The sequence below is a fragment of the Drosophila virilis genome, chromosome 4 (genome assembly GCF_030788295.1).
Source record: "Drosophila virilis strain 15010-1051.87 chromosome 4, Dvir_AGI_RSII-ME, whole genome shotgun sequence".
In the NCBI taxonomy this organism is placed as follows: Eukaryota; Metazoa; Arthropoda; class Insecta; order Diptera; family Drosophilidae; genus Drosophila; species Drosophila virilis.
This window is the reverse complement of record NC_091546.1, coordinates 23,859,683-23,873,914: the sequence shown is the minus strand read 5'-3', so window position 1 is coordinate 23,873,914 and position 14,232 is coordinate 23,859,683. Positions and strand designations below refer to the sequence as shown.

General features: G+C 41.7%; 1 protein-coding gene across 5 annotated transcripts in view; it reads right to left on the bottom strand.

Annotated features, from left to right (window-relative positions):
• kuz (zinc-dependent metalloprotease kuz) overlaps positions 1-14,232 on the bottom strand; it is a 140,441-nt gene that overhangs the window by 1,099 nt on the left and 125,110 nt on the right. The window contains exons 6-13 of one of the 5 annotated variants that reach the window (XR_011416642.1): positions 8,250-8,791; positions 5,885-6,031; positions 5,000-5,160; positions 4,704-4,938; positions 3,214-4,260; positions 2,593-3,136; positions 1,989-2,405; positions 565-1,048 (exon numbers count right to left, since the gene is read on the bottom strand). Coding sequence is in view for 2 of the 5 variants with exons in the window: in XM_070209070.1 (XP_070065171.1) it covers positions 810-1,048; positions 2,593-3,136; positions 3,214-4,260; positions 4,704-4,938; positions 5,000-5,160; positions 5,885-6,031; positions 8,250-8,791 (2,915 nt within the window). In the remaining 3 variants the exon portion in view is untranslated. Of the gene's footprint in view, positions 1-564; positions 1,049-1,988; positions 2,406-2,592; positions 3,137-3,213; positions 4,261-4,703; positions 4,939-4,999; positions 5,161-5,884; positions 6,032-8,249; positions 8,792-14,232 lie in introns of those variants that run through there. The other 4 variants (XR_011416644.1, XR_011416643.1, XM_070209070.1 and 1 more) reach the window with 4 other exon arrangements.

Below are 14,232 nucleotides of genomic sequence, written 5' to 3'. Positions count from 1 at the left end.
TTTAAATTCTTTTTCAATCAATTCTAAACGAAAATAATACGTTTTTCGTTTTCCTACCTTTTTTTTTTTTTGAATTTTTTAGTTTACAAATGCAGTTTCGTCGGCTTTAATCAAAGTTTTGGCCCTTAGTACAATTAAATACAATTTAAATGCATTGCCAGCCGCTTAATTAATTTGCAGTTTTTCTTCGTGTTGTTTTTATTTTTGTTATTTATTTTTTTTGTACAAAACCATATGTTTGCGCTTTGGGAAATGTAATTAATTTTTCTTGCCTTGGCTCTTTAGTAAATGTTCGACATTTAAAGTATTTAAATATGTTTTATAAATATCTTTGTGTTGTTCTTGCGCACATTTCAATTTTGTTTTTATTCATGCTGCTTTGTAAATAAGTACGCACAATCATTATATTTATGTTTATGTATGTATACATATATATATTTCTGTTATTCACTATATATATATATATATATATATATATATGATGCAATCTGCCTTTTTAATTATTTATAATAATAATGATTTGCATTCTCATATCAATTAATTTAATCAAAAATATCGTTCATGTTTTATTTTTTTTTTACCTCTTCCTTTGTTGGTTCATATGAAATTTTTGCTTTACTCTCTGTCTGCGTTTTTTTTTTTCATCATTCAATTTATCAGCTTGTTTAAATAAAAATAATTAGCATAAAAATTACATTTACATTTAATTTGAGTTCATTTGATTTTTGTTCTTGTTGTTGTTGTTGTTGCTGTTGTTTTTGTCGCTTTGCTTTTGGCTTTTTTTGGCGCTCCGACTTTAATTTTGGTTGTCAAACTTTGCCATTGTTGGGCGCCCGCGTCGTCGACTCATACTGGCCACGCCCCAAAGCCGCATAGGCGTCGGAATAGGCGTGTTGCTGTTGTTGTTGCTCTGCCTCCTGCTGCTGCTGCTGCTGCTGCTGTTGCTGCTGGTGCAGCTCCTCCCGCGGCTGTTGCTGTTGTGGTTGTTGCTCATGCAGCGATGTCGGTCGACTATAGCTTACTTGAAGCGGCGGCGGGGGCGCGACGCCTATATAAGATACGAGTACATAGCGGGCGAGACGAGGGGATGAAAGTACACATGAAAACTTGAATTAGTTTCTTGACTTGATTGCTGTGGCGCCTGCTCAAGAGACCCCCTTGCCCCTGGGCGGCTACTTGAATTAGGCCATGTGCAGCTTATCGATTACATTAATACTCACACACACACACACACACACACACACACACATTCCAAGTTTTTTAGTAGTTTTTAGTAGTGTATTTGTTTTTATAACTTTGCAAATGAAATGCCTTCCAAAAACTACCATCAAAGTAAAGGTTTTAATATTATTTAAAATTCTTTTCATTCCACAAAGTTTTAGGCATAAGTTTTAAAGCTTTTTCATTCACACAGCTTAAAAACTTGTAGTAAAAGAACTTAATTCAAGTTATATTTGGGTGTTAATTTGGAAACATGGTACACAAAAATTATAATTGAATATAAATCAATAATAAACGCATATTCAATAATATAATTTGGAATTTTTGATATTAGTTCAATTAAACTTTTTCTAATTGTGTTAATTTCAAAAATATAGTTTGAAAATGTTTTATTTATTGCAAAATAAAACATAAATAAAAAAATTTTTTTTTTTTTTTTTTAAATTGATTGCTTGGACTTTTACTTATTTATTTTGTTAGTAGTTAGAAATATATTTCGAAAAATTGATATTTATTGTGCGCATGCAATAACAAAAACAACAACAATACAATATGCAGGGAAAACAATAAAAAAAAAAAATAGAGGGGCACAAAGGGAATAAAACAATATCGAAACATGCGTAAGGAGAACAACCAACGAAATACGGCAAGAAACAATACGATACGTGTTAGTAGAAACGATGACCAACAAATCGACAAAACTGGCAAAAATATCGATAGAAAAATAATAAACGGAAACGCCGTGTTAAAGAAAATAAATATCATACCAATTGCTTAGCGAATTCTGATGGGGGAAAGCGTTTCGTGGAATAGTGGAAAAGGCACGCAAGCGCGTGGGTTTGGAGGCATGTGCTGGGTATTTAGTATTCAATATGGCATGTTTGAGGCGTTCCAATTCCACGCGTTCCATGCCCGTTTGTTTCTTTAGTAAACAATATTGCGACGTGTCTTGGCGGCGGCTGCGGCCGTTTTGTCTTTGCTGCTGCTGCGGCTACGGCTGCTGTTGTGTTTGTTGTGTTGTTGTTGTTGTTGTTGTTGTTGCTGTTGGGCTGTGTCTTTGGCTTTGGCACTTTTGGCATTCTTGCTACCACTCGCGCCCGTCGAGGGCGTGGCCGTGGCAGCGGTGTTGTTGGTGGTGTTGTTGTTGGTACGCGATGAGCGGGACTTATTGCGCGGTGGTAATTCTAAAATTTTTGTTGTTTTTGTTGGTGTTTTTTTTTTTGAGCATTTTGAAAGAGAAACAAAAACACAAAAACGAAAAAGAAAAACGACAAATTACAAATTAAATGTGTGTTCGTGAAACAATATGGGATTCGAAACAGCAGCTCGCGCTGGACTACTTGGAAGACCCTAGGCGAGTGGGACACGCACCTTTCGGCGCATAAAACGCTTGCGGTTGTTGTTGCGGTGAGAGTACTTGTTGTTGTTGTTGTTGTTGTTGTTGTTGTTGCTGTTGCTGCTGCTGTGCATTTGCCGGCGGCAACGGCAGCGGCAGCTGAGCACGCGCCACAACGCCGCCGCTGCTGATGGCCGCCTGCACACCACCACCAATGGCACCCACGCCCGCTTGATCAGCTCCATACCCAGATCGACCGCTGGCCTGTGGGCGTCCGCTGCTGCTGGGCCGTGCGCCGCGTCCATCGCTGCGTCGCGCCTGATTGGCGGCCGAGCTGCGACTGGAATGCCCGCCTCCCGTGGGCAGTGGGATTATCGAGTGCCCGCCCTGATGCCGGTCCCATTCGTGCGGATGCGCATTATGATGATGACCACGTGTGCCACCACCGTGGCGTCCAGCAGCGGCTGCACCGCCAGCAGCGCCACCACCGCCTCCACCTCCTCGGGGATAATGCTGCGCCTCGTGCGCAGGCGGTGGGATGCTGCGTGGTCCGGCTCCGCGCTGATTCGGATGACGCTGCTAGAGTTAAATTTTAGATAAAATATTAGACAAACATATTTAGAATATATATAATATTGCCGGAGAGTCGGACTCACCATTCGGCGCAGCGTATTCATTGGCGCACGCAGCGTCTCGCTGATGCGACGGGCGCGACGCTTCTTCGGATTGGAGCTGGGCGTGTGGACGGCGCAGCATTTGATGAATGCGCCCAGGACGACAATGAACCCAACGCCAATTAGCACCACCAGATACCAGTTGCCCGTGACCCACTCGGCAACGGTGAGTAGCGTCTCGCGATTGAGCAACAGATTCTTGAGCCGCACCAGCGGCCCGTCGGCGTCGACGGCGCGACACTTGAGAAAGACATCGCAATAGCCCTGGAAGTTGTCACAGGGTGAGCCCGGCTGGAGACTGATGCCACCCGGCTGTATATTATATTCGGCGGCAAATTCGCTGGTGCTGCGACAGGTGGCCGTGTCGTTGCCATCCTGGCAGGCCAGCTCGCACAGCTTCCGCTTGTCCACGTGCGGCAGCATGGACGAGGTAAGGAAGCATTTGGTCATATTCCACAGCAGGCAGGGTGACCCGCTGCACTCGCCGCGTATGCACAGGGCGGTGCCATTGTTGCACATGGTCTTGTCATCGCGATGCCGCGGCTCCGGACACTCGGCGGTGGTGCCATTGCATGTGCTCGACCAGCTGCACTCCGTCTCCTCCTTGCACTTCTGGTGATAGTGCGTGGGCACGAACGCGCACGAGTTGGCCAGGCAGCAGGGTCCCTGCGAGGGTGAGCACTGCGTCTTGGCGCGACGCTTGCAGCCCTTGGCGCTGGAGTTCAGCGACTGATCGTATTCGCTGATCAGACGCGGATAGCAGCAGTTGTCCTTGCACTCCTCCTCGTTGAAACCACAGTCGCACTCCTCGCCAGACTCCACAATCTTGTTGCCACAGAAGGCGCCCTCCGAGGCCTTAAAGCAGTCGCGTTTCGTATTGCCCACTAGCACGTCCAGTACATTGGAAATGTTGCGTATAGAACACGGTGAGAACTTCGAATTGTTTGGACGATCACCTGAGGTGGCGCTGGCAAACATAATATAGTTGCCATTTAGACCACCAGGACGGCATTCTTGCGGGTAGTCGTGCTGTAAGCAATCGAATGGGTTAATTTAGGTATTCGGAACGATGGAATGGAACAACCAATCGACATTAAACAAGTTTTTGAATAAAACAACAAATTGAAAGCAATTAATTTAAGTTACGGGTCATTAACACAAATTGTGGAACGAGGAAATGGAACACGAAATTCGTTGAGCAAAATAAAAGAAGATATCGTCGTTTAGTGAGTAAAATTTGGGTAGAACTGCGGAATGGAACACGAAATTTCTGCTCAACTGTGCAAAATCCAAATGAGGATTGCAAATTATGATGTTGGGTCTAACTGAGACAATGGAAATAAATATATTATTAAATAAAATAGCTAAAAAAGCAATTTAAATTAATACATATAGAATATATGCTCAATTATTCTCTAGTGAGAGAAGGCATAACTCCCTTCACTCCCCCTCCACACCATTCGTTTACTCACCGGAGATCCAAAATTGTGTCCAATTTCATGGGCAAGTGTCAGCTGCGATACTTTTGGTGGCACGCGACTGTTGTAGTTGACAAAGGTGATGATGCCCGTGTTCAAGGAGCGCTTGGTGCTCTGGTATTGACCACCCACAGTCTCCGTGTAGGTCTTGTACTTCTCGCAGATGCCGCCGGAGGCGCCTGATGCACTGGCCACCCAGGCCAGGCCCAAAGTACCGCCCGTAAAATCTCTGCATGGGCAGAAGTTTAAGTTAACATTCAAGCTAAATATATTGTTTTGTTGTTAATCACCTGTAGGTAAATACATAGGCTAGACAAAAGTCTGAGTGATCCTCTAGCGAGTGGAGATTCAAAAAGTTCGATACGTCCATGTGCTCATTGCAAAATGCATTGTGCGGGCCATTGTAGGCATTACGACAGGCAGAATCGTCGTCGATTTTAATGCGTTGCACCTGGAAAGAAGCGTTGTCAGAAAACAGCGGAAAAATAGTTAGAATTTTGAAATAGACTGTGAAAAATGGAAAGAAAAAAAAAAACATTTATGTTAAGTCTAGCTAATATTGTCTAAATTTAAAAATATTTCTGTATCTACATATTTTCAATTTCAGTTTATTTTGTGAAACGATTCCTAAGCAATTTAAAACTTTATGGGCGACTTATCAGCTGAGTCTACGAGATTTTGGAAAACAGAGCCTGAGCTTAAGGAAATTATTTGAAATTTAAGTGTTTCAATTGCAGTCGTATACAACTTAGAATCATTTCACAACGAGTCTCCTTTATTTTACAAAACAAAAAAAAAATTGTTTTAAGTTTGGTACTTTGACTCAAATTGAAGACCTAATAAAAGAGGAAACAGCTTTAAACATTTGTTTAGGTCTTTAATTTAAGCTCTAGCTACAATTCCAGGTCGTTTCACTAGTTTCACAGAATTTCAATCCTTTTTGGAGAACTCTGCTTTAAGATGGGGTTTAATAAATTCATCCCAACTCGACTCAACTGCCAGCGACTCGTTTCTGGCATAATTATTGGGGCTGTTTGTGCTTAAACGTTTCTCTTTGCAGCCGCGTCGAGGTACTGGGTCCTGGGACACGGCCTTTGTTCGGTGCTCATTGTGGGAAGGATGGAGCCAACGCTGTTGGCAATTGCCAACCACAGGGGGCGCTGCTGTGCACTCACCTCAAAGCGTATGTTGCGATGCTCGGTGCGTCCGTCGAACTTTGTGTTGCGGTAAATGTAATTAACGGCCGTCACATGATGTGCAATCAGCGATGTGATTTCCTCACGGGTTTTCACGTCCACCTCGTACTTGCGGCCGCGATCGTGCTGCAGGGAAAGAGCGAGAAGAATATTGCAAAATTAATTAACAAAAAAAAAAATAACTTAAAATAAAAAGCATTCGACTTTTAGGCGCGCGCGCGTAATAAAAATCTCAACCGCAATGCCACTGCGCTTGACATTTCTAGCAAACAGGCTGTCGCAGGATGGGCGTGGCAGACAAAGCAGGCAGACAAACAAACAACCTCCCGACCCCATGCCAAGATTGCCCACACCAGAGCAGAGCCCCCCTCACACACACACGCACACACACACACACGCGCGCGCACATACACAACAAGCACTCTTCAAATATATTTGTATAAAAATGCAAATTCAGCTAAAAACCCGTCGAATATTTTTCAGAAGTTTATTCGTTTTTATACGCGCGCGTCGAGCGGGTGGCTTTGCGGGATTCCGTGAGCTTGGGCCGGGATGGAGGTGGAGCTGGGGCAGAGGGTCTATCATCGCACCGCTAACGGCAGTTTTTGTTCCAAAATCAAAGCGCCGCTGGGCTCAGTGACAACATCGAGTGAGAGAGAGAGAGATTATACTAAGGTTGTGGGCCAACAAATACCCTGTAAAATGTAGTTTGAATAACTAAATATGTGGAACAAAAGGACAGCAGAAATGTTTCCAAACTTTATAAATTTAAAACTTTTGAATGGGACGAAAGCAAGTTTCAAGGTCTCTTGCCCAAAATGAGCATACCCTACGAACTGCACCAATAGAGTATAGAAAACGCGTCACGAACGCAGCGGCGAACGAAACAAATGCGCGAATTATGCAAAACTCATTGCAAATAAACAGACAAAAAAAAAAAGAGAGAGAGAGAAGAGAGAAACGGACTGAGCGTATCGCAAGGGGGTCGGGGGCTGCAGGACGACCCTGACGAGGATGTTGACGTCGACAACATCGCGAACAATGCGAAAAAATGAACGTAAACATTGAGTGCGGCAAAAGAATTGCTTGCGAACGAGAAAGCAAAGGGAACGAGAAATGACTGAAAAGCAAAACAGAGATGCAGAGAGGAAGCTCGTGAGCCATAACGGTTGATTGCATGCGCTGTAGAAACCGAAGCAGGTCAGCTGATTGGTTGATTGCTTTGAAGACGCCGCAAAGCAGGCGACACCCGGGCAAATTTAAAGGTAGGAAATAACTCTACTGCAAAATAAAATAACCACTTGAGCGCCCTATTTAGAAACTGGGGATGCTGTCAAAGTAGGCAAGTGGTTAAGAGCTGCTTGAATTATGCTCTAAATGATTTGATGTGTGCTGAACTCTCGAGGTTATTGTCAACTCGGAATAATAATTATATGAAAAATAATTAAGTTAAGCCTGAATTTATTCTGAATAGAGATCAAGAGAACTAATCTTTGAGTATTGCGAGTATCAACCTTTAATTTCCCTACAATATTTTTGAATTTTCATATTATTTTGAACGAAAATTGTTTCAAATGACTTTTTAGTTGACTTATTATTAAGGTTAGTAGCTCAGCTATGCGACAGAAATCATTTTGCTTATATGATAAAAATAAGGAAAGCATTTGGTCTAAGAAATATGTATAAGTAACGTCGAGCTATTAAATTTACGACCAACTCTAGTATTATATTGATTAGTGCCTCCGAAAATACGGTCACACAATCTTTTTAAGCATAAACCAAAGATTTAAAAAATCTCCGTTGTGCAGTTTTTCCATTAAGATTCCTTAATCTTGAAAGCTGACTAACTTTTGCTTAACTTTCAGCTTAACCCAACTTTTCGCAACCTAACCTAACTTTCAGCCAACTAAAGAACAATTTTCACTCAACGTAGCGCATCACTCAATTTCTTTGCATTCGCGTTAAACAAAAAATGGCGTCTGACTGACTACGCGCGCATATACCTCGCAATCCACCTCCCATTTAGCCCCAACCAACGGCTTCGTTATTTGCCGCACCATGGAAAAAAGCGTACTTCAGGCCAGGCCTTTTGTTTTATGCGCAAACCCAAAAGTGAAGCGTTCGCTCGTAAAAAATTGCAAAATTCATGGATTTTGTTTTGTGTTCTTTAAGCCACAATTCCCGCAGCCCACACGCCAGCTGCTGCTGCCGCTGCTACTGCAGCCGCTTCGCTTTTAATTTGGCGCACGAGCTGACAGGCGCAGTCTCCTGCACTTGCCGTTTGCCAGTTCGCAATTCCCCGTTCCCCTTTTCCCGTTCCCGCCCAGTTGATAGCCAGACTTACATCGGCGATACCCTCGCGTATGTGGCGCCAAATCAATGGATCTGTTTGTATATACAGCGAGCAGGTATTTTTGTTATCCTCACGGCCACGTCCGGGGCCCGCCGAGCTGGTCGAACCGCTGGCATTGGAGCCACTGCCGGCATTGTTGCCGCCAGTGGCGCGACGCACACGCTCGTGGACCAGCTCATGCCAATCGGCGACATTGGCCGTAGAGCCCAATCGACGACCGGTCTCCGGATCATAGAATGCACCATCGGCAAAGTTTGCCTCCTTTGTATACTTCTGATGTGGAAATTTGAAATCATCATCGCCGCTGGCGTATTTCTTGGGAGGATGTGGCTGTTGTTGTTGTTGCTGTTGTTGTTGTTGTTGTTGCTGCTGTGGCTGTTGTTGGGGACCAGCAGCCTTTTTGTGCTGCTGCTTCCGGTGCAGCTTTTGGACATCCTTTGACATGGGCACAGGCAGCTCCTCAACCGCTGAATTTTGTATGTTCTCCATCCACTGCGAGACCTCCTCCGTAATGCCGCAGCCGCCCACATTACCTGCAAAATACAATAAAAAAAAAAGGAAAGAAATGTTCAAGTTGATGTTGAGTTGAAGTTGAGCTGAGAGTAGACTTAAAAAATATAAAAATAAAGAATTTGTGGCACGTTTTCATTTTAAGCAAATTAATGCTGATGCAGCCGCAAAGGCAACAACATTTCAGTCTCACCTACTCTGGACCAGAGCCAAATAATTGTATTCAAAAAGAAAAAATTTAAAAAAAAAAAACACTTTAAAACAAAAAAAAAAAAAAGAACAAGTAGCGCATTGCATGGTAAAATTATTTATGGCGCACAAAATGAAAACCACGAAAATGTAATTAAAGCGCAACGCACACAGACAGAGAGACGGCGAGGGCGGGCGGTAAGAGTAGCCGAGTTAAAAGCAACAAAAATAAAAAAATTAAATAAAAAAAATTAAATAAAATAAACAAAAAATTTTAATGCAAATGCCAAAGTCAAATGTTTGATGGAAAAACAAAAAGAATTATATGAATTATAAAAGTGTTGCATACTTTTAGCGGCTGCTGCACTTTAAATGCATCCACGGCATGCATGTAAACAATTCGTACTTTATTTATATAATATATTTAATCGCTGCACTTTAAACGCATTTTCTTTTCGGCTAGCGGAAACAGTTAATAGCCCCGAGTCCGGTAATGAAAATTTATTGTTTTATTGTTTAAACACTGTGCGGTTCCACTTTACTTTTGTCGGTCTTTTTATTTATTTACTTTTTTTAATTTCTTTTATCTTGACGCGCTTTGCACGCTCCGTTCTCCGTTGTGCCCACAGCTGCAATTGTCAAGCCAGGCGCTCAGGATTTTTATTTTTTCAAATAGCTGCCCGCATTTTTATGGTTACAGCAATTTACATTCATTTTACATATCTTGCCTGCAATATGGGCGCACTGTTCGTTCTGGGGCAGTAAGGCAATGTACAAAGCCGCTTTAAGTGAATAAAATATACAGCAAAAAAATATTTAGCCAGACACCCTTAGGCGGTAAGTACTGTAAGTACTGTGGTACAACTGAATTGTTTACAAGAGGGTAGATATCAATTGTGACCTTCACTCACCTCAAATATATATATTTGATCTATTTTCTTTATATTTATAACTCTTATCAAAATGTTTAAATCAATAATATTTGTATTATTTTAAATTCACAAATAAAAGTCAATGTATAGTTTTTACGCCATACCAATTTTTGTTCAAAAGAAATATGGCAAAATTTATTCCATACATTTTATCGCTTAAAATTCATTGCTGAAAAATATAATTTTATTTGGCAACCATTTCCATTCGTAAAAGCATATTAAAACAGCACTTTAAAATGTTCTCTTTGACTTTTTGCATGGATGCATTAAAAGAAAATAATATTAATATTAATATTAAGGTACGTACTCAAATCTGAGTTCGTTTGACTTTAAGAGACATAATCGAAAGTGCGCTATGCTAATAAAAGCTTCTTCTGGCTGGGACAACATTATGAAGTTCGTGCACTTTTCATTAAAAGTTTTCATTATTCTTGGTTTATACTTTAATTCCTTATCCAATGCTGGCCAGCTTCAACGAACCGTTAAAACTCATAACAGGCCACCCAGTTTTACAGTGGGCCACTACTCACAGTATATTTTCCCAACTCCCTAGTACGTATTCGAATGGGATTTCGGACCCGGGGCCATAGTGTGTACACACTGGCAACATTGCAATTTTCAGCTGTGCCATAAATTTTTATTTGGCTGACTGCTATTGTGTCAAGTTGGTCGCAAAAGTGGGATGAGGGGGCGGCTTTATAGCTGCTGCTGCTGCTGCTGCCATTATCATTATGCTTTTACACTGTTTCTCCACCTGCTCTGCTCTGCTCTGCAATGCTCTGCCCTTTCCTTCCATTCCAACGCACAATGCATTGTTTGTCTTTATTATTTCTTTGCGTAGAGTCCACAGTGTTGCCAAACTTCGGCAGGGACACTGTATGGCAACGCCGCAACAACAAAACGCGACCTATACCAAAGCGCAAATTGTACGGCAGGTGCTAAAGAGCAGGGGTGGACCGGGGCAATCAAGGGGTAGCAACAGCTGAAGCAGCCACTAAATACATAACACTCGACAAGCCAAGAATCCGACAGCGCGCAGTTTCCGCATTTTCTTTTCCGCTGCATTTCCAACAGTCGCACAGTCCCTTTACCGTCCCTTCTTACCTACCTCCTTGGGGTATAATTTGCATTTCAAAGGCATCCCTTAACTCTCTGTCTATCTTTATGCCCTATAAGCGAAACTGCTGTACAGGGTATGCGCGGTTATTAAATTATTGCAATGGCTGATGAAACCATTTCGAGCATATCATTAGAATAATGATTGATTTGAGGGTGGAGTGATAAATATAAAAGAACAAACTTAGATAAGCCCTTATTAAAAAGTAAAAATCGTAAAATTAACTAAAATTTGGGTTTGTTTCTTATGCTAAGGATAATTGATAATGATAATGATAATGACAATGATAATGATGATAATTATAATGATAGTGATGGTGATAATAAAAGTGATGGTATTAATGATAACGATAATGATAAAGACAATATTAATGATAATGATAACGATAGGGATAATGTTAATATTTGTACTGATAGTGACAGTGATTATGATAATTATATTAAAAATTATAGTAAGAATGATAATAAGCTGAGTAACAAATAGAGATCGATATAGATATGGAATTTAAAAATATAATGATCATATTCAGATAAAATTAGTCATATCACGGTAGATAAAATGATAATTATTTCATTCAACCCATTTTACAGGGCTTCTCGTAGTCGTGCAGTATTTGTATTAGATTATACCAACTGTGTGCTCGCTGTATAGCTCTTTGTGCACCGCGGCATTTCCATTTTAAGAAGGGTTTAGGGGTTTCTGGTTTAAGAGCTGCTCGCTCATCTTACTCCAATGACCCGTTTTTATTTCGTTTTTTCTGCTTTTTTTTACTCCTTTTTTAATGTGTGTGTGTATGTGTGTGTGTGTTGTAGCGCCTTTACTTTCTTTTGGTTGGTTTTTTAGGACAGCTTTGTTGTTGTAGCCCGTCCATCACTCTTTGCGACTCCCGCCCGCTGTTGCGCTGTGCTCTTTGGTAAGGGCTTGCATTCAATCGTGCTTATCTGATGTGTTTGCCTGGACGCAGGCAGCCTTTGCCCAAGATGTTGTCTGATTTTCGGTCTTTATGCTGTGTGCTGCTTTGAGAGCGCCACTCGAGTTGGTAGCTGTCCGCCCTGCTCACGTTATCCTGTCTGTCTGTCTGTGTGTGTGTGTGTGTGTGTGTGTGACATTTTGTATTTGAAGTTATCGGTGTGTGTGTGTGTGTGTGTGTGTGTGTGTGTGTGTGGGGGCCATTTCAATCAACAGCTGTTGGCGCAGTTTTCTTCACATTTCATTTTTCCAATTTCTCTTTCTCTCGCCGGCTGCCACTCAAGCGTTTACTCTTTGTGCCTTTTCGTTGGCACGAGCACACACATACCCTGGTGCCGCCATACACACACACACACACACACACACACACACACACAGCCAGCTGGAGGAGCTAACCCTGCCGGCCCATCCAGCCCAATCCTTAACCGACACTTCAATCATATTTTGCTGCAGCGTCGCGACGCTCTGAGATTTCTTCACATAGATTAAAGTGCACTTTGGTGTTATCTTTGCCTGCAGTCGCTTCGACACCCAATTCAAGCGCCCTACTCCATACACAATCCCTATGCCCCTCTAGGCCCCACTTTCAAACCGAAGAAACTTGCACTTGTACAAGATTTTTTTAGTCTGTGCCTTCAGCTTTCGTTTCTTGTTGCTCCAATTGCACAAAAGCCACGCGCTCGACTTATGAATTTTACAACTTCCCGTTGCCAGCTCAGGCAAGCTTAGGGTTTGTCCCACCCCTAACATGCTACTGCCAGGGGATTTCCAGCACAACAGCAGCAATAGCAACAGCGTCAGTCAGAGACAAACGGCGCTCAGACATGCAAGCGCCTTTTCTAGAGGGGGAGTCGGTCGGACTTTTGACCCCCGCCTGCTTTGCCCCATTCGGAGCCATTCAGGCCACTTGTGACCTCTGCAAAAGATGCGCAGCAAAAATGAAAAATAATCCCAAATTCAATTGCAAATGAAATTGAGGGCGAAAAACGCCCACAATGCCCTTACAAAGCGCAAAGAAAGAAGAAGAAATTCGCCCGCATACTATACAAGAAATCCCTACAGGCCAAAAACAGACGTTTTTTGCAATTTCGACGCTTTAAACATGTAAAGAACGCGTTGAGCCAACAACAAGTAGCTCGGTGAACACGAAGAGGGACCCACAACTTCAATACCCATTAAATTATGTATTCTTAGGAATTTCTATTTTCTCAACATGTTTCAGAGTGCAGCAAAATGATAGATAGATATTTGCCGATTTACAAATAGGGAACGCGAATGCTTTGAAAAATTAATGTCATTCGTATAAATATAAGTTAAATGACTAGGAAAGGAAAGAAGAAAGTTTCCTTTCGATCTTATCATAGCGTTAAGAAATGCCTAGCCTTAAAGATTAATATAACGATGTGCTCTTGACTTGAACCCATTCATTAAAAACACACATACATTATGTTAAAGAGTAAAATGTTGCTTATTTTTGTTCTCACAAGAGAGCAAGTATTTTGCCATTCCTCTTTGTGTTGTCTTCGCAAATGTTGTACAGGCTGCGCTGCTCGAAGTGTGATCTAAGCGAAATAGCAATAACATTTTAAGTTAATAATTAATTTCGCCAAAATGAGTATTTCGCGATTACTGACAGAAAAATTCGTCATGTTGCTTGACAAGCTGCTTATTTCCATTTCTCAGAAGGTTTTGAATATATAAAATAAAAGTTTAATAGCTTACAAGAGGGCGTCACATGTAGCTAATGCCACAAGCAAAGTTCGAGGGCGTGCACATGAACTGGGCGTGGCACTTGAGTACATATGTAGAGCGCTTATGCGCATTTGCAAATGCTCTTGCGGTGTGTGTATGTGTGCGAGTGCGTCGGTGGGTGTGTGTGTGTGTGTAAATACATTACATATAATTCTCAGTAATTTGCTTTTATTTTGCAAATGATTTGATTATTTTGTTCTTCTTGCTCCTTTTGTTTTGTTTACTTCGCGTCCGTCGTCATTTCTATACCCATTTCCATTTCCACTTCCAGTTTTATCCCCATCTTCATCATCATCGTCAGAGTGAACGTCATTTGGCAGCCTTAATTTGTTTACTTTGCAACTGTTGTTTTATGTTTTCATTCATATTATTATTTGTTTTAATTAAAAAATGTTTTAATTTATCCAGGCTTTGTTGATGCTGTGATTGCGTGCGTGCAAGTGTGTGTGAAAGAGATTGAGCCTTAAATGCCGCACAGGATAATGCTTAAGCGGCTTTTGATATA